Source organism: Larimichthys crocea, chromosome III (assembly GCF_000972845.2).
Source record: "Larimichthys crocea isolate SSNF chromosome III, L_crocea_2.0, whole genome shotgun sequence".
In the NCBI taxonomy this organism is placed as follows: domain Eukaryota; kingdom Metazoa; phylum Chordata; class Actinopteri; family Sciaenidae; genus Larimichthys; species Larimichthys crocea.
Window position 1 is genome coordinate 32,650,936 of NC_040013.1, and position 20,476 is coordinate 32,671,411.

Here is a 20,476-nt window from a genome sequence, read left to right on the forward strand (position 1 = left end):
ACTTGTAATTTGTATTTGAACACATATATCACTTGAATTTCAATAATTTGCTCTAGCCAATTGCGTTTACAGTTGTAAAATCCCTTGCAACTCCCTGAAACCACCCAATGAATGCACTAACTTGCTTGAAGAACCGCTCTGCTACACAAAGCAGACAGAAACACCTGTAAAAACCGAAGCATAGAAATTTTAATCGTTCACTTAAAAGAGCCGGCTCTTTGAACCGGCTCGTTCGCGATCGACACATCACTACTAGTGATGGGGATTCCGGCTCTTTTTAGTGAGCCGGATCATTTGGCTCAGCTCACAAAGAAGAGCCGGCTCTTTCGGCTCCCAAATAGCTCTTCATTTTACTTACTACTTATACCTTATGTAATTCAGGCAAATTTAGCACTGTTTTGACTTGTGATTTGTATTTGAACACATATATCACTTGCATTTCAATAATTTGCTCTAGCCAATTGCGTCTACAGTTGTAAAATCCCTTGTAACTCCCTGAAACCACGCAATGAATGAACTAACTTCCTTGAAGAACCGCTCTGCTACACAAAGCAGACAGAAACACCTGTAAAAACCTAAGCATAGAAATTTTAATCGTTCACTTAAAAGAGCCGGCTCTTTGAACCGGCTCGTTCGCGATCGACACATCACTAAAACGCTCGCGAGATCTATCGTCAGTAAACAGGCGTTAACGGTTTACAACGGTTTTGGATAAAAATATTATAAAAGCGGAATTAAAAACATGACAGTGTGCGTGTTATCAATGTTTGTTAAATGTTTGTAAGCCTAAAGAAAAGTATGTTTTTTTTTTATTTACCTACGTTAAATTAATATCCGTTAATTCATAACTTCCTAAGTGCTGCAGTTCAGTTTGTTTGCTATTTAAATGACCTTTACTCCACACACCTCACTGGAGTGTGACAGATTTAACCAAGCATGCCTGTGTGCTCACACTCATTTTGTTCTCTAAGACAAACATGAGAGCACAAATATTATATCTCTGTGGAATTTTTCTTATTTGTTTATCTAAAACTGCTGGTAAGTCATTTTTTAGCCACTAAAGGTTAATATGATCTGCCTGCTTTTCAGGTTTATTCATATTTTTAAACATTTTCACACATTTGTATTTGTTTGCATTGTATAAAGTATTATAACTACATACACAGCCTGCTGTGAAGCATTTTGTTATGCAGGTGTAGGTTATAACTTTGTTTTTTATATGTATATAAGGTCAAACATGCAGGGGAAAGTGTGGAGACACATTGGAGCAATGTTCCTGCCATGCAACATGTGTGTCTTTGCTGAACTGCTGTGCAGACTACAACCAGTCCTGTTTCCAGGTGGTGCCTTACTCCAGCTCCATGCTGGGTGGAAGAGCTCTACGGATCCTCAGTTTGGTTCTTCCTCCTGATGGGCACCTTTTCTGCAGGTGGGCTTTATAGACACACACACACACACACACACAGTGGTCTTTGAAGTATGTCACAAACCTTGCATACACTTATAATGAGATTATTTACATTACCGGTTATGAACAGTATACATAGGTCATGTTGTGTTTTGACTTTTGAGATGGCCTACATGTTTCTTTAGAAAAAGCACCATAAACCTCAGAATAAAAAAGGTTTTGCATCCTAAAAAAAAAAGGCTTCCTAATGTCTGCAATATATCTTTTTATTATTGTGATTAAAAAATCAGGAAAAATTAGCAAACACAGAAAGTAGTTTAGTCAAACTTTGTAATACTGAACAGTTAAAGTAGATATGAAGCACAGAGTCTCTCTTTCGGTGACTGTCACAAACAAGTAAATGTTGAAATGGTGCCTGACTTGATATGACGCAACTTGATTAGCTTATGCAAGCTCTATGTCTTAATAGTTTTCCTGTATTTATAGAAAAAGGGAAACATACTGACTATGTACAGAAAAAGATGATGCTGAAATTACATATTGCATTCTCTGATATTGCAGCACCAAGATGATCTCAGTATGTACAAAAGTTTATGATGTTTGATGATGTTTTATTGATTAACTCTCATTTAAAGCTGAAAATTTCAAGCTGTGACAGACTTATATTATGTCACCTTGCATGAAAACACCTACATTTGTTATTCTACTGATCCTAGAATGTAGATGGATGTTTACGGATGAGAAACGGTATAAAGAACAAAGTTGTAGAGTTGTATAGCTAATCAAAACACACACACACAAATATTCCTGGTACAGGACCAATAAAGTCTTATCTTATCTTAAAACTCAGGTGTATCTATTTCTGTTGCAGATTCAAAGGTGAGATTGAAAGAGAAGGGCTTATTGATGCTGAAGGAAACGCCTACTGCATCTCTCCTTTACTGTATGAGACGGGTTGGATACCATTTGCTGTCTCAACTGACGGGAAACATTTTGACAGATCCGGAGAATACTTGTCAGGTATGAAGCTGTATAAAAATGAGTTTTTTCCCTATTATTATTATTGATCAGAAATGATTTCAAATATGCTATTTAAAGAATACCTTTTGTGACTTTCAGTTCTAGCTTTAAAGATGATGTCAAGAGAAACTATGACCTGAAAGTGACTGTTCTATTGCAATTATTTTCTCTTTCCTTGTTTTTGGGCTACTTATTATTAATTGGGAGAAGTCTGGTTACACCTAAACTGTTTGCCCATGTGTCCCTTTAATATATTCTGTTCTGTGTTAGTCCACCCCAGTAAAGCACAGCTTGCCTTTGAAGTCACCCTGGTGAATGGAACACAATGGCAGAACTACGGCACGCCGAACGTGGCAGGACGGCTTAAGATGAGGTGGAACAGCTCTTTGATTGGGGCAGAGAGGGTCAACATAGAGCTGTGGGGTTACAGAGAGTTCAGCAGGAGCACAGAGGCACAGATGAATGGATCGTCCTCTCTGCAGGCTAAGCTAAGCTATCTGTATTCTCTTGGCAAGAATGTGTTAAACACGGGTGCCTTCAGCTTCATCCCCGAGCCCTCACAGGAGTACTCTGACTGGGAGTTGGGGAATATCCGCATCACTGCCAGTTCTAAGTCTGATGGAGCAAGGTATCAATAATATGTCTTAATAACAGTAAAAAAGTATCAGCAAGTCAGTGTTTTACTGATCAGATCCTCACATATATCTGCCTGTAAAACCTAAAATCCAGCTGTATGGAGATGGTAACTAACATAAAAATAGTTTAGTTTCAGCTGGACAAAACTAATACTTTGCTATTTTTAGACTAAACATAAGAATAATTAACTTCAGCCCTAGCTTAAACCTTGATTCAAAGTTTAGAATTCAAGAAAAATATTTATTTAAAAGTAACCCTGAATAGTAATTGTTTTTTTGTTTGTTTTTTTTTATGCAGGGATGTACAGGGGCTCTGGAGCAGAGGTCATGTGGTAGCCTGGCACCTGGAGCAGGCTTTCAGAGATGACTCTGCAGCCTGGGCCAAGAACAAGTGCATGCAGTGGGATGTCCTGGAGAAGAAGCTGCCCAACTTCCTGAATGAGCTCATTGACTGTCCTTGCTCACTGGCACAGGCCCGAGCAGACACAGGCAGGTTTCACGTGAGTACAGCTGGTATTATTGTAATAATACAGTAATAACACAATCTGTATTACTATATATAATAACCAAATGTGGTGAAATAAAAGGAAGAAAAGAGTATTTTCACCAGCTTTAATAAAGAAATACTAGCACTGTCTAATCAAGTAAAAATTGAGGTGTTTCCAGCAGGCCATTAGCTGCAATGTGTTCAAGCAACTCAATTAATATTCTGATGACGGTAGAGAAATATCTGGGTGTGGTGACATGAGCAAATATTGTTGGAGTGACCATTCCTGTTACACAAAAGGAAATAATAACAATTACTTTATGAATCTTTTGCAAGAGAAGAGGTCTGGAAGTAATCTAAAGATGCTCAAGGCAAATAAATGTGTTATCTATTATTTAAGACAAAAATTCAATTTTAGACTAAATATTGCATCATAAATGCACAGTTCCTATTTTAAATTGAATTAACTAAGTTTTTACTTTTAAAACCCTTCTTTCCAATGCAGTACTTCAGTAACACATAAGGACGTTGAAATGTGCAAGAACAATACTGATGTGCTCATCGCAGTCAAAGATAATACTAGTCATATAAATCAGAGAGATAATAGTTTGTTAAAGTTACATTTTTGTGGTAAATGTGGCAAGTATATCACAAAATTATACTAAAACAATTCCTACTGATGACAGCCACATTTAACCAGTGAATGATTAGTTAATTTCAGGATTCATTCACCATTAAGGGCACTTACTTTTATTAAAGATGTGTTAAGCCAACAGAATTGATGCTGATCAACAAGTGTTCATTCTTAATCTAAATGCATTTATTGCCAAATCACATTAAATCACATTCTTTTTTTTCTTTTTTTTTTATTGAGACTGATTTTTATTCACTGTGTTATTTCAGACTGACTATAGTTGTGACATTGAGAGTGGCAGTGTGTGCACTTATCACCCAGGTAGTGTCCACTGCGTCAGAGCAATTCAGGCCAGGTATGAGACAAGAGGACAGATCAAGTATTTTGCCTTTTTTTAAAAGTTAAAATGGAAGCATTTGACAAAACTTTGACAAAACTTTCTTCTTGTATTTCCAGTCCTACGCATGGTTCAGGGCAGCAGTGCTGTTATGATGGAACGGGCGCTCTTGTGCTGACAGGAGACTCAATCGGTGGCAGCACCCCAGACAGGGCTCACGACTGGGGCTCACCTCCATACAGGGAACCACCACGGGTTCCCGGATACTCCCACTGGTTATACGACGTCATTAGTTTCTACTACTGTTGCCTGTTGTCTGATCACTGCCACATCTACTTCAATCATCGACCTTCTAGTGGGTGTCGTAATTACCGCCCCCCAAGAGCTGGTGAGACCCTTCATAAGTCAGATTAAACATTAACATCTGGAAGTAAAACGAATCAAACATTTTCTTCCAGTGTAGAAGAAGGCGTATGCGTGTTTATGTTAATATGTGTTCAATTTCCTCTTTGTGGATATACACACATGCTCTATGCAAGTTAAGACATACAAATGTGTTCAATCACACAATCTGCCCTTCAGAGGCTATTAATGAAACAACAAGCTGCATACTGATGCTAGGAGACATAGGAGATGTTTATGAGATGATAGATGAATAAGAGATCAACAGCATACTGTTTAAAATAAATGCTTGTGCCACAAATGTAAAGTCATCAGCGCTTTGTTTCTTGATTCCTCACAGGTGTTGTCCTCGGAGATCTGCATTTCATAACGTTCGATGGCCTCGGCTACACTTTCAATGGCAAAGGAGAGTACCTCCTTGTGTCCTCGCCAGACAGACAACTGAGTGTTCAGGCCAGAACAGAGCAGGTGAAACTTGAGAACTGTGAGTACACATTTGACATGAAAGCCCTGTCTGTGTCCCCTCTTTAGTCCCCATGCTACTACTGTGTCTCTCGCTTTTAGCTTAGACCTTTGTTTGGATCATGACCCTTGTTCCAGGATTTCTTCAGAGGGGACATATTTTCAGGTTCGATTAGTATTTTGTTTTTCGTTTGTTTGTTTTTATCAGTCAAAGGATTGATTGCCTTGCCTTTTAGAGTTTGTTCACACATATTGACCTTGGTGTTTTTGTGGTTTTTGCTATCTCCTATCTTAGCTTTCAGGCTCTCTTGTGTTTTTTTTCACAGTTCTGAGATCAATGTCCCTGTGTGCATGAAACATGTTGCCGCTGTAAAATAATGTCTCTCCTTTGTTCCCTCTTGTTTTCGCTCAGTATCTCTGGGGGTCACATGTTGAGGAGTAACAGATGTTAGCCTCATTGTTTAGAATTTCACAACAGCCATGGGCGATTAGACTGTAGATGGCCAGATGTCATATTATATTCTTTTCATTATATCAGTGAGATTAAACGCAACAATGAAAACCATTCTTGTCTTAAGAATACTACTACATAGTTCATGTGTAATAATGTGATGTGTCTATTGATCACCCAAGTTGCCTTGGCCAAAGCCACATGGGTGTCATCAGTGGCTATGAAGGAGAAGGCCTCTGATGTCATCGAGGTGCGTCAAGCAGAGGGTTGCCTTCAGGTGCTGAGGAACCAAAAGGTCCTTCCTTTCACAGAGGAAAGCTGGATGGACCTACATGGTGAGATGATTTAGACACTACTGAGCAGCTGCACACTAGACGTTGTTAGCTTTGGCAGCAACAGATAGCCAATAGTTTCATATCATGAAATGTGTCCGTCACATCTATTTTCATTTTCAGTCTAAGTTTTTTTATTTTGTGCAGCTAAATGTGACCTTATATAGTCGCTTTAGTGCCACTTTTTTGTCTTTTGTGCAATTTGTAGAATTTATTGTATTTCACATGTGCACGTTTAAAAAAAATAAATAATAAAATGCAAACACCATCTCTCTTTTCTAGGGGTATTTGTGTTTGCCCCCAGTCCTCAGAATGTGACAGTAATCTTCCTCTCTGGTGCTGGTGTGGAGGTGCGTGTGCATGAGGGAGCCATGGCAGTGACTGTCCTGCTTCCAACAGAGTTCACCAACCACACTCAGGGTCTCCTTGGCCTGATGAACTCTGACCCATCAGATGACCTGTTGACCCACTCAGGAGAGGTCATCTCCTCAGCAGACGCCACTCCGGAGGAAATTTTGACCTTTGGAGCCAGCTGTGAGTGTGAAGGGCTGTTGAACTTGTGTTTGTGGAACAAACAAACATCAGATAGATCAGTGCTGAAATAATCAGTTCTCAGTCTACAGCAGGTCAGCAAGAGCCGGTTAGGGATTTTATGATTTTCTAATAACTACCAATTAATAAATCACTGCTATATTTGAGACTTGTTTGGCTAAACCTTTGACAAAGGACAAAGAACACAGGAAGAAAACAAGGCACATGTTTAGAGTTAGTGCAGCTTTAATAGATTACAGAGATATCGGGAGGGGGGGAAACCACATCTCCGGAACAGAGTTAAATCCAGACCACATACATACATGATAATAATATCTCAGCTATAATTATAGTGCATATCCCTCAAAACTGGTGAGTAGCTAACTTTTTATGTGCCTGACCTTTTTTACTAGAATTATTTGATTCAGTCTAGTGCAGGAAACACCCACTTAAAGCTTGTGGGAACTAATAGATTTATTGGTGCTGATAGAACATTTTGTTATGCTCTACGCCAAAAGAAAACCAGGACAGCATGGTGTGTGTTCTGCACTGACCTCTTAGACTTATGTTGTTATCTCCAAATTATAGCTCGCCTCATGTTCTCTCATTTTTAATTCTACGTTTTAGAAAATAGATAGTTTCAGCCAAGTAGTCTGAATCTTCAAACATTTGCTGCTGTGACAATAATTCCAATAAATGTAGTTTGTCATGTCTGATCAGTTGCTAAGACAACTTCTTATACATGGTGTTATTGTTTTCCTACATGTGCTTTGCTTACTTTGGGTTGAACATGTTCTCTCATATGATTATAGATACTTCTGACTTTGCAGATGCCACAACTGACAATCATTATACTTGGTTTAGGATCTATCCAAAGCCTGTAATTTGTTTTTCTAACCAACAATCTAACATGGTTGTACTGTACATCTTAATGGGTGTTGTGTTTTGTTTTTGTCCTCAGGGAACATTTCAAAGGAGTCTTCCCTTTTCGCATATGACTCAAAGTACCTTTTGGATACCTATTATTTCCCACCAAGTCACGATCCTGCTTTTGTACCTGCCTTTTCTCTACCTGAGGGATCTGATGACCCCTTAGTGGCAGACATGTTGAAAATCTGCTTTGGAGAAGGAGCGGAGTTCTGTAAATATGATACCCTGACCACTCGGAGCCTCAAAGTGGGAAATGCGACTCTCAGGGCCTACCAAAATTATCAGACCCAAATGGCAGCCCTGGAGCCAGGTACCATGTGAAACAAGATCAGTCTTGTTTTATACTCATAGACAACATACAAGACCTGTAAAAGCTTTAATCTGTCTGCTTCATCCATATTCCACAGTAATATAATACCATTAGAAAGCCTAATGAAGGAAGAACATCTTCAAAAACATTTGATTGTTAATGGTTTTAGTATTAATGTTTTAATGTGTTATTGTTCTTTTAGTGGTGTCTTGTGGCTGGCTTTCCACACCCATGAATGGAAAGAAGAATGGGACTCATTACTTAGAGGGTAACACTGTGAGCTTCACCTGTAATGAAGGCTACATACTGTATGGTTCAACAGAGCGCACTTGTCTGGATGATGGGACCTGGACAGGAGAGCAACCCTACTGCATAACAGGTTGGTAAAGAATACTTGGAACGCCTGGATAACTCTCCTTGATGATACCATAAGTGATACTTTGACATGAGAGTTTTCAGACTCTGCTGCAGGACTGTATTGAACTCATGAGCTGTGCTTTTGAAACACAACTGACTACCTATTAACAGTATTAACAAACCAAAGTAACATTCTTTAAACACGGAGACATTTCAAAACAGTCCCTTCGGGTAACTGCCTTTACTACATGTCAATGACAAGTTCACAGATAATAATAATTATTATTTATCTCAGGCACGTTTACTCTCTACTACACTTTATAGAAAACCAATAGCTGCGTGGAGGTTAGGAGGTTAAAGTATAACATACTTCCATTACAAGAGTAATATAATTTCAGTTAGGTAGCTACAAAACTATAAACCTCTAATCCTGCATTGTCTTGGCTTTCTATTTGTAAATTAGAAGCACCTGGGCCCCTCTAATGGTTTCATTCATCACCCCAACCATGAACTATTGAGAATGTTGTAGTCGTCAGCTTTTGCCATCAGGTGGCAGTATTTCCCACTGAATTCTGAGTGTCTCACGTTTGTGACACCTTTTGTGCTAATGTGTAGTGTGGCAGCAGGCTGGGTTTTATAAAACCTTGAAAAAAAAATACTATCAACTCTAATTATTCATCCATACTGCAGTGAGAGCATGGTTGGATGAAATTAGATGTTTAATCACTTAGTTGGGGAAGAATAAAAGCAGAGGTTTAAAGAATTTCAAAGGTTTTGGCTTAATTGACCTATTGGCTAAGTGAAGTGAGAGAAAGCAGAGAAAATGAAGCTACTTGACTTGTGGTCCACCACTTTCATCCTTTCGTGGCCTCACACCAGACCTCCATCCTTTCCTCATTAGAGCTGCAAACAGAGACTTCCTCTTGATAGTAATCAGGGCGATGAATAGATTTCATATGTCAGATTTGGAGGCCCGCATAACGACTAGCTAGGTCACAGCTGGACACAATTGACACTGACTCCTTGATTAGGCAAACATGTTCGTTTCATAACTTGGTTATCCAGTGCAGAGCTGTAACGTACATTGTTCAGACAGAAAGTTTAGAGATATCTATCCTAGTGAGTTTGTAAGTAATCTGGATGTGATGGACCACAAGACAACAGTTTCTGCTAGAATAGCTTCTTCCCAACTGGCTTCCTCAACACAGCCCGGGACCCCACCATAGATAATAAACGTTACATTATTGTGCTGTCTCCACATCTTCCTAAGTGTGTTACATTGATGCACATTTTTAGGATTATGACACTGTACATACTCATTATTACTCATAACATATCTCCTTTTTTGCAGCTCTTGTTGTCTCATAATATTGGTATGCACCAAGACACCAAGGCTGATTCCTTGTAAGTGAAAACGTATAAACCTGATTCTGGATGTGGCTGGAGATCCAAATAAACACAATCATACAGTGTGAGACAGAGCTCCACTTGTATATTCAGGTTGTACACAAACACAAAAAGCTGAGCTTTTTTGGCTATGTGACAAGTGATCACACTTGCTCCAACGCTCTCATTATAGAAATCAGGACTAACAACTGTCAACATGACTTGAGGTGTTCAATGGCAGGTGTTGCGTGAGCTGTTCGGTTCAAATATGACCCCTGGCCATGTAAACAACACTAAATACAGGCCGAGCAGGAGACGCCCTGACGGATCTCTCATCCTCCTCTCATATGAATCACTGTAGCATGTTTAGGCTGAACAGCCAGAGAATTGTAGTCATACTTGAGATGAAAACTGTGTGCCGCTGAGCAACAAATGCCACTGCATCCAGTTTGACCTCTTCTCTGAGTCACTTTAATGAGCTGCTGTTGAAATGGTGCCTGTCAGCAGAAGTGACACTAAATCTCTTTTAACAAATGTGGATCTCTTCATAAATATCTCCTATCACTAAGAATCCCACCCACTTCAGATGCATCATAACCTGCTACCATACTTGTCAACGTACTGTACTGATCACTGTTAATATCTTTGGTTTGAATGACGAGAGTAGGAGAGGTGAGGGTGGGGTTTGATCTAAGCACACACAAGCACTTGGGAGACTTAAGAAGTGTAAGGTTATATAGTTTACTAGCTTGGCTGCGCCTTGTCACGGTTTTCTGAAAAACAATAGCCCTGGTTTAGTATCAGACACATACCAATAACAGGATCACTCCACCTTGATGGGATTATAATATTAATAGACTTCCTCGCACATAGGAGAAGAAAGTGATTAAAGGAAAGGTGACAGCTGCCAGTGAGGGATAGAGCGATTTTCACAGGGAAAAAAATGACGTGTGTTGCAAGACAAAACCTCACTCAATTTCCTGCCTGTGGTTCACTTTTCAGATTCCCTTGAGATAGAGCACTCGAGAGCTGAGAGAGAGAGAGACAGAAGTGGGTGGTAAATGCAGGTAGCACAGAAGAAGGAGTTGTTGAAATGCCAACCGAGAGCTGCATTAGACTTTTAAATCAGTCACGTTCACTGTCAGTCAGTCATTTCTGACGCCTCTCTGTCATGCTTAACTTACCACTTCCTGATGCTTTCTGTATTCGTGCTTATGTGCAAATCGTTGACATATCTGATGTCTGAGGTCTGTGTTGTGAGGTTTAAATCTGAATGACAGGTCTGTTTCTTAGCAGTTTTGCAGCACTTTTTTTGATGTATTGTGTTGGGATGATCTATTGTTTTATGGGATTTATTTGATTTGCAGTACAAATAAGGAAGAGTTTAAAATGATAAATGAAGTAATGACAAAATATTAACATCACCTCTGACATATTTATCTTTTCCGGGATAGTTGAAGAGAAAACAAGAAAGACATGTAACAACATCCTTCTTCTACAAAATCTTATTTGAAGGTTTTAGTTGATATTTGTTGTTTTATTGTCCACAGATTATTATATAACTGTGTGTGTGTGTGTTCGGGGAGCATATGTGGAAGAAGAAGAGGAGACAAAATAGAATTGTTGGAAGTTCAAATGTCCAGTTTTTGCCACATAAAAAGACAATCACTTGTATCTTGTGTCTTGTATAAAAAACATACACTTTAATATAATCCTTAGTCTAAAGTAACATCCAGTTTAAAATAAAATGTGTAAATAATAAATTCTAATAAAATGTAAACATTTAGGTGGTGTCCATAAAGGGACACACGGTACTCATCTGAACTATGGTGATACATCAGACTAAAAAAGCGCACCTCTAATTGACTAGACATGCATGCATGAAGGATGTACTTTTTGATTTGTTTGATATAGGATTTTATTCTAATTTCTCATTCCATAAAATGATGAAATGCAAATGGGAAATGGGTCCTAGAACACAAGCACTGTTAGCTACTGAACTGAGTCCTTTAGACATCTTTATCTTTTTAGAGCTGCTGCTGTGTTTATATTCATAAACTCCTTCAGTGTCTGGGTGTGAATAGAAAATAGAATAATATTTGAGTTGGCTACTACTTGGCTTTGTGTTTTTGGAGTGTTTATGCAACTAGGTGCTTGTGAGTTTGCACATGGAACATTTGATGTCTGAAGTTCGCCGTGTGACACATGGCGCAAATTCCAAGAATACTTCCACCCATCACATTAAATCAGACAGGGTGAGACAACAGTTGATGACAGTAGCTTGGTACAGAGACACAGTGTTACTAGGGAAAAGGAAAGCAACAGAATTATTTTAAAATGATCTCAGCTCTGTAAAAAAAAATCTCTCTTGAGAAATGCTTGATGTGATAAGAGGGTAGCTCAGGGCTGTATGGACGGGTTACAAAAACAGTCTTGTATTTCTGATTGGTATCGTCTGTTTGCAATTTCCTTGTGAGATAAACACAGACTGAAAAGGAGGCTGAACAATGATGAGCTCAGAAATGTAAATTTTCCAAGTTCGTAGCAAATTGCAGGAATTACATGTGGATGTACATAATCAATTTTATCTTGCAGTACAAATGATACAGATGGGTGATGAACACAACCATGTTTTAAATGTATAAAAAAAACATTTTTTTCTGTTTTCTATCACTTTTAACTCTAGTTCACTCCAACTCCAAGATGTTTGTCATGTGTTAATCCCCTCTCACCAGAAATTTAATGGTCCAAATTGAGTGCTATTGCTCCCTGGAGCTTTACTATTTGATCGATGTAGGGGGGTTCAGTGGAGTAATGAGATAGCTTTGGGGTTTTGCCAACAGAAAAAAAAGCGAAAAGGTGAATGTTAACATTGAGTGACTGCCAGTCCTCTACATGCTCCCAGTACAATTATACTCTGGGCAGCTTGTCGCGCTGATGCCGAAGGCTTCAGCATGCAGCAGTTTGTCGTCAGTGCTCCTTCATCCAAGGCCTTGCCATGTGTAGCGAAACTGATTGGTTTAGAAACTTCAGGGAATATTTGTGCACGTGGGTGTGTATTTTACCGTGCTTCTGCATGTTTGTGTGTGTGCGTGTACATAGTTGATGTTCTGAGGCTGTTGACATTTTAAAGGACCAGCACCTGCGGTGCTTACAGTACCTGGCAAATATCTACCTTACTTGACATGTCATGTTTGTGCATTCATGCGTTAGAGGAAGATGGTTTCTTTGGTAATTATCTTCATCATACCTTCCGTATGCTCATACCCTTCGTCATACCATCCTCTTTAAAGAAAGAACTCCCTGCTCAGGATACTGTATGAATAGTCAAATAGATTGCAAAATGGTTCATTGAACTTGCTAAGACCCCAAGGACAGTTTCAGATGTTCTAATTTGATTGTAATATTACCTAAGCAAGTGCAAACAATGTGAAAACAACAGCTGGGAAAATCCAGCAAATTGAGGCTGTATCAGTTCATCCAGGATTGTGCTCATTATGTTTGTTTGTAGCCAGTGTATCATTCTTGTTTTGTTTGATCCCTTTGGTAATTACAAAAATTGATTTATGTATTTGCTGATATACTGGCAGAACACAGTGGGCCTTTTGTTAGATGGCTGTGCCTGATCTGCACGTAAAATCTTTAAATTGTTCATTTATATTAATGTCAAATGGATGCATAGGTCACATTTACGTTTTATAATTACTGAACGCAGAATTGGGCGATGCAGATAAAATTCTCTGTGAGATTTATATTAATTTTATATATCGATGCAGTTGTACAATATATGCAATGAAGAAGGTTTTTTAGATAAATAAGATGTCTTTAATCACATCTGTTTGAAATAGAAAGTACTGGTTAGATGCCATACATGTAAAGCTGACATTATTTAATAATCACATCAGGTCAAGTGTACTTTTACACATTTACTGTAACCAGTCTTTCACTTTTGTTTCTGCGAAACTGAAATCTACCGTACACTGTGTTCGTTAATCCTTTATTTACCCAGATAAAACAGAATGAATAATGCATGGTACATTTCAGACACACCTAACTGTTACACCCATCCTTACCAGGGAGCTCCACCACAGTCCTCTAGGCTAAAGACTGGCTCCACTGGATGCCTTGCTCAAAGGAACTGTGACTAACATTGTTTAATCTTTCCTCTTTGAGTTTTCCCACATGCTTTTACTTCTAACATCAATGCTTTCCTTTTGACTTTGTATTGATCCAGATATCAAACGCTGTGGATGATGGATAGATCTTTTTAGAGGGATCAATGGCTAATAATTCTGTGTTGGTATGATTTCCACAGATGATAAGGTGGGGTTTGTACTTGGCGCTGTTGGTTCCCTCTCAGCACTGGTCACAGTGGGAGTAATGATCAGACTGCACAACAGGAAACAAGACAGGTTGGTGCACACATGATTCACATCACAAGGAAATCAATTTCTCTATTTCACTGATGCTAAGTGCTGCAAAAGGAAACACGAAATATAAAAGAAAAAAATGTAAAATCAGTCTGACTTAAAATGCTCCTCTCTGCAGATTCTCTTGATTAAAAAAAAAAAGTTGCATTCATAGGTAGCTTATATCACCCAGCCAAGACTGTAAATGTTATTTCACTACCAACAATATTGTTTTACTTCCTTCACTGGACAAGTTCCTGGTAATCTGAGGAGTTTGATGCAAGCCTCCAACAGCCAAGGTATTACCCAACAGATATTTAGTATTGTAATTGTGATAGAGGTGGTATTATGTTTCACATCCAAATCTCATTGTAGGATTAGTTTAGGTATAAGTTGATTCTGTGACTATGGATTCTATAGTAACAGCAAGTATGGTTTGATACAGGAATCCTTAGGAAAGACAAACTATTCTTGAGTATCTGCTTTGTCATAAAAAGAACAGAGAAGCAACTGGTGTATCTGATTATAGTGCAGCCAAACAAACTCATGTTGTTTTCAATTTCTGTTTCCATCATGCTGGGTGCCGCCCTGATTTGATTTTCAGCTATACATGGCGCAAGTTTCTAATGTAAACAGAGGTGGTTATTTTCCTGGAAAGATGGAGGTTTGGATCCTATCGCCCCCAGCTCTTTATCTAACAACTTGTTCTAGCTGATCCTTCTTGCCAAAACTGACTTGTTTTGTAAATGCTTTGCTGATTATCGAAAGCAGTTAGCGCATACATTGCGTTTTCCTGCTTACCAATAAAACTCGCCCCGTATTTTGCCACTTGAACGCTTTTAATGTAAATCTGCAGCAGCAGGAAATTGCATTAGCTGTACAGCTAGAAATACATTTTAATTTAGTGCACAATAAGCAGTGAGGCTGATGTCAGTGAGATAAAATGATGTGTGTGAGCGAGTGTGTATGAGAAGGCAATATAAATCCTGTGTGGGAATGGGAATGACTCCACCAAGGCCAAGGAAAACTACTGTAGAGACAGGTATTTACAGAATGTAAACACATTAAATGGTTATTGCTGAAAAAGTGTCAGTCATTTACATTATATATAGCCACATTTTTTTATGAATATCTTATGGATTCTAACTTAAAGGTGAGAGTAAGGCCAACTTATAAACTAAAAACCTCTGCTTCTCTCCCTCTCTCAGTGCAAACCAAACATGGAAACATCTCCGCTGGTCAGACAAACACTGACTTATGACACAAAATATGGCTTGTTTTTGATCGGCAGGCCTCCAGGCATAGCCACCCATATATCTTTTATTCTGTCTTTGGATAGATAGATTATACGTTGGAAACTGGAGGCACTCATCTTGTGAAAACCAGTACATAGCTAGAGGTCTTCTTCCCCTCCCATTTCCTCCCAATAGTCAAAACCTCTTTGCTGCGCCAACAAAGACACATAAAAACAAAGGCAATGAATCCCACCTGTGCGTTTGATATCCGACATGTCCCAGCCTCCTCTCCGTTACTTATAAATTTTCTTACTGATCTGATCAACCCAAATAAACCCTTATACCCTGTGGGATCATACTTATGACTGCAGTCCAGAGAAATGAGAAAGCTATCAACAGCACTAGCTCCTGGGCGTATACAAGCAAATTAAAGGCTTGTTTTATGGGCTCATAGACCTCATTTGGGCTTTTCCCCACCATAACTCCAGCAAGGAGAAGGAAAAAAAGATGGATGTCATGAGTTACAAGCCACCTCCTGTTTTCAGCAGCACGGCCGATGAAACTGCTATGTTGTGAGGGCAAGGGGCAAGCACACCTGCCCCTCTTTTGAAGCCTTGATCATGGGAGGCCAGGTGTAAAAAGAGACGAAGAGTGTCAAAAGGTCTGCAGATGTGAGTGAGGTGATCTCACACACACGACATGCTGGTACACATGTTAATATACGACACCCGGGACACACACAGCCATTAAAGATACTGTGCACACAGTAGCTTATACATTCCTTGAGTGTGAGTGGTCACACGGACATGCATGAACACACGCACACATGCATACACGCTCCCCTACCAACAAGTGCAGACACATTGATTCCTCCCAACATCAGAGGCATAGCAAGATGGAAGTAGCGGGGGTCTTACTGTATTTCAGATCATGTCTGGGTTGCGTGTCTGGAGGAAAGAAGCAGTGATACTACACAATATTGTGCGTGCATGTGTGTGTGATTGTGTGCGACAGGTAGATAGTGAAGGCCTCCTTTGCCTCAGTTCCCTGTGTCACAGACTCAGACTTGCATGGGTACTTTCCACATCTAGGGTTACCCAGCAGGTTTCAACAGGTCTGTTGGCAGCTCACCACAGGAGTAAGAAAGTCATTACACCATAAGACGTGAGTCTGTTTGTGTGTGTGTACCATCATGTCTACTCCACTTCTGCGATATGACACATCAAAAAGGGGGTGAGGGGCTTTGTCTGAACCTGGCAAGAGTCTCACAATGAATTGAAGGAGCGAGGAAGGAAGCGTATTTGGCAAAGTGAGGCTAAACTGTCTCAACACCAAACACCAGGAAATTCTAGTAACATATCTCACTTGTGCATCTAAAAGGAAATAAGATAGAGCTTCTCAAAAACAATTCAGAACTGGAAAATATCATCAGTGTTCAAGGATTTGTGTTGAGACTGTGAAGCCTTTTGGCAACCTCTCATTGCTTGAGTCATTCATGGCAATATCTGAGTAAAATGATATTGTGCCCCTAATATATTTACTATTAAGGGTCAGTTCCTGTTTGTGTGTTTCTGTTTGTGTGTTACCATTGCAGGTGAATTATTGGAGATTAATATTACAAGATTGTTGTTGTTGGTTGCAGCTACTGGCTGGTATGCTGCAGGCAAACCACATGATCTTTATCACCAACATGTTCGGTATTATTTTCAATACTAGTATTTTTTTTATCAGTACTTATTTAGCTATAATTAAATTAATACCAGATCTCATTTTAAAAGTTTAGTGTTCAGCATGTAGCTCTCTACATATAAAATCAGTTTTTGGCTAAACAAATCATCTGTAACATTATACTACAACAGCCTATTTGATGAACTTGCAGGGTCATATTAAGTTTATTTCTGCACTTCACACTTCACACAAGCAAAGTGTCTCACTGGATTGGTTTTAAATTGCAGAGGATCAGCAAGTTCACAGAAAAATAGTAGGTATGTAATAAGGAGACTCCGGGGGGATTAAAATCACTGACCAGTGCAGGTTGCAATGAAATCACACCACCTCTCCTGTAGAAATAAATCACATCCAGAAAGTATAATTCCATTTTCTTTCTGTTTTGAAACAATACTCCCCATATGTTCATTAAAACTGTTCTTTCTGTTTATACTGGCCAGGAAGAGATCTCTTCAAGAGTCTTTGTTTTGTGTAAAAATGTCTGAGGTCTTCGCAGTCTGAGGTGATAAAATCAGTTGTATCTTACCAAGTTCATCTTTTTGTGTTTCCCTGGACAGCGGCTTCCCACCGAGCTGCGGTCGAGGAAAGGGCTGTAACTTTGAAAGATATGTGCTTTCTTACTAGATTTGATCATCTCAGTTGACTGAAGCCTGGTATTAGCCTTAGCTGAACTTGTGCATTTTTGCAGAGAGAGAGAACACTGTGAAATTAGCTTCCCATCTCTTTCATTAAATATGCATTAGAAAGTTATATTTTCATGGTCAGGACAGAGAAGAGGAACAACTACAATGACTGAGAACTCTTTCAATGTGTTGTATGTAGCTGCACAAGAGGTGTTTCTGGTGAGAGAGTAAATGTGGAGTGTGGTGGATGTGACTCCTCATGGTTGCTGCTTGATCAAAGGATGATCCTCCTGAGCTTGTTAATCTTCACTGTTAAGAAATGGATAGAATGTCAACAACAAACTAAAGCATTACTAGTTCAGATACCGTGGGAGGGCTTACTACATTTGCCCTTTAAGTTTTAGATGTACTGTTAATAAAACACTATTAATAAGAGCAATAAAGTGTTATTAGGAGCCGAGTTGAAAATGATCCCTGCCCTGATGCAAGGTCACCAGACTTTTTCCCTGTGGTCAGAGTTCCCCAAAATAACTGAGCATACGCATCTTCGTAATGAGGACATACTTAAATAGAAATAAATAGAAGTGGTGGTATTACTATTATACTTAGTTTATTGCTTTTAATGTCAATTATTAAATTCAAAATTGTTTTAGTGATTCTTCTTTCATTTGTGCTTTCAGAGAGAAAAAAGAGAAACCCGACCAGATGGAGATCCAAGAACAAACTTGCTAAACCATCCAAGTAGTTTCAGATTATGGATCACACCACTCCACATTGAAACTTTCAACGATGTGGCCTATGGTAACAAATGTGTTTAGAACTGAGCATTTGGAAATCACATGCAGTTGTGTTCTTCATTATATTGATGATCTTCCTTTGACCTGTTAACCTTATCAGGAAAACCTCAGGCGCTAGCTAGGCTTTCAGCGTGTTGTTTGGCCCCATGTTTTTCCTCTTGTTTAGTTTGGAAAACCTCCAGGTCATGGTAAATGGCGCATGGGGTGAAGATTGAGGGTATTGAAGTAAAGGAAAAATGCCATGATTGTTTTTATATTCACGTTTTGCATGACTGGACGTCCGATCTTCGCTCGAGAGAGTTGTATAAATACTACACAGAGATATCATCATTACAGTCAACACTCCCTTCTCCTGTTCAGTTTAAAATAGGACCAGATGCTCCACATGCTCATGTCAAATGTGAAGCGAACCTGATCATTTTTTGGTTGAAAGACTTTGAACTCGTATGCAGACTTTGTGTGGGCTCACAGCCTTCAGTCAAATTAAGGGTTTGGCTGATTGACTGAGCCAGAAAAATCCACAAATGTTACATAAAGGTCACCTTTTTTTGCACTTTATTAACACTTGCTATCTGAATTTTCTTTGTGCTTATTGCATATCTGTATTTGGAGGCAGTAATTGATGGACTTCATCTATGAATGTTTTAATTTAAAATCAATAAATTGTATTATTGCATTTAGAACCTGCATAGTTTTATTTTTTTAAATGGCTGTTTTTCTAGTGACGCCTGTGCTTGTGTGTGCGTGCGTGCACTACGGTTGCGAGCTCAGAAATGAAGAATCATCTCCTCTTCAAGCCAGCAGGCATCTTCTGGCAGAGCTACATTCCCTGCTGGACAGACCGTCATCTCATGTTACCCCGCAGTCTTCTCCTCTACTTTGAACCTGACTCACTTCTCATTTTCCAAAACAAAGCCCTTGGGGGTAAATGGGGTGGGGGGTAAAAGGAAACAGAGTGACAGGGCCCCGTGTGGCTGATCCTGGGGAGTGATAGGTCGTGGTGTGGGGGGGGTCCAGCTGTGGAAGAAGAAGGGTTCTTGTTGGAGACTAATTGAAATAACCTGGTCTGCTGGACATGGAAGGCTTTGAAGTTTTTGGCTGCACGTGAACACTGTTTTCTAACTAGCAGTTGTGCAATGCTCTATCCATTACCAACTTCTGCAAACACTGACTGCTGTTAATGCTTCGTCACGCCTCAGGCACTCCCGGGACTATTGTTTTTCACATAAGAACACATTCATATCCTTTACAAGCATAAATAAGTACACATGCATCCACTTCACGTGGTGTTACCTGGTAAAGAAACAGGTTCTCATACCCTCACAAAGGAGAAGTAAGCCTTATTGTGTGACGCTGGTTCAGGTTTTTCCACAGTATCAGTTTAGATTGGACTCACTCACAACCTAATCTACTAACTGGCTGCAAATTTCCCTGCTTTCATGTGTCAGTCAGTGCTTACAGAGAGGCAGTGGAGAAAGCTGCTATGTCTCTCTGCAGCGTCAGATGCTGATTAATTGCGCATGGATGAAAGTAGAGGGTTTTCATCTCTGTGGGGGCATGTTTATGCTCGCTTATCACCCCAACAACCCAGCGTAATTAGTTAAATCAAATTCAAACACAAGTAAATGCTAATGTGCTCTGTGGAAGCCTGTTGCTTTCACGTGGGACTTTTCCCATTTCTCAGATCTGCTCTACATCCCTGGATTATGAAGAAAGGCTTCTGAAGTGGCTTTTGGATGAGGCTTTTGTTTTGGGGGTGTTTTTTTTTTTGTTTTTTTGTTTCATGTCAACTCCAGCTTTGCAGGTGTGCTTTGTCCCTTACCTCTTAATACCACACGGTTGAGCAGCACCTTCTGATGTTAACTCCTAATTTTAAGGCGTAGGTTGAAATAAAGATGGATTTCAGGATTATGGTGTTTGCCCAAACACAGAGTTTTGTGTTTGAGTTTGTCACTGGCAACGTGAACACTTAATGTTAGGGAGAAGATTTTAGCAAAGTCAG

At 39.4% G+C, this 20,476-nt stretch overlaps 1 protein-coding gene across 3 annotated transcripts; it reads left to right on the forward strand.

Annotated features, from left to right (window-relative positions):
* The first annotated feature begins 692 nt into the window (after positions 1-692).
* Positions 693-18,841, forward strand: susd2 (sushi domain containing 2). 3 transcript variants are annotated; one of them, XM_027277737.1, is made up of 14 exons: positions 693-1,038; positions 1,231-1,429; positions 2,280-2,428; positions 2,699-3,056; positions 3,362-3,563; positions 4,454-4,539; positions 4,641-4,909; positions 5,264-5,407; positions 6,019-6,171; positions 6,451-6,702; positions 7,661-7,939; positions 8,142-8,318; positions 13,998-14,094; positions 17,612-18,312. In XM_027277737.1, exons 1-14 carry the CDS (start codon positions 978-980, stop codon positions 17,676-17,678), a joined length of 2,493 nt encoding a protein of 830 aa, XP_027133538.1. In that variant the 5' UTR covers positions 693-977; the 3' UTR covers positions 17,679-18,312. The 3 variants fall into 3 exon arrangements, with proteins under 3 accessions (XP_027133538.1, XP_027133540.1, XP_010731273.3); XM_027277739.1 differs by lacking the exon at positions 17,612-18,312 and adding an exon at positions 14,346-17,586 and having other exon boundaries at positions 694-1,038; XM_010732971.3 differs by lacking the exon at positions 17,612-18,312 and adding an exon at positions 18,358-18,841 and having other exon boundaries at positions 695-1,038.
* The last annotated feature ends 1,635 nt before the right edge of the window (positions 18,842-20,476 follow it).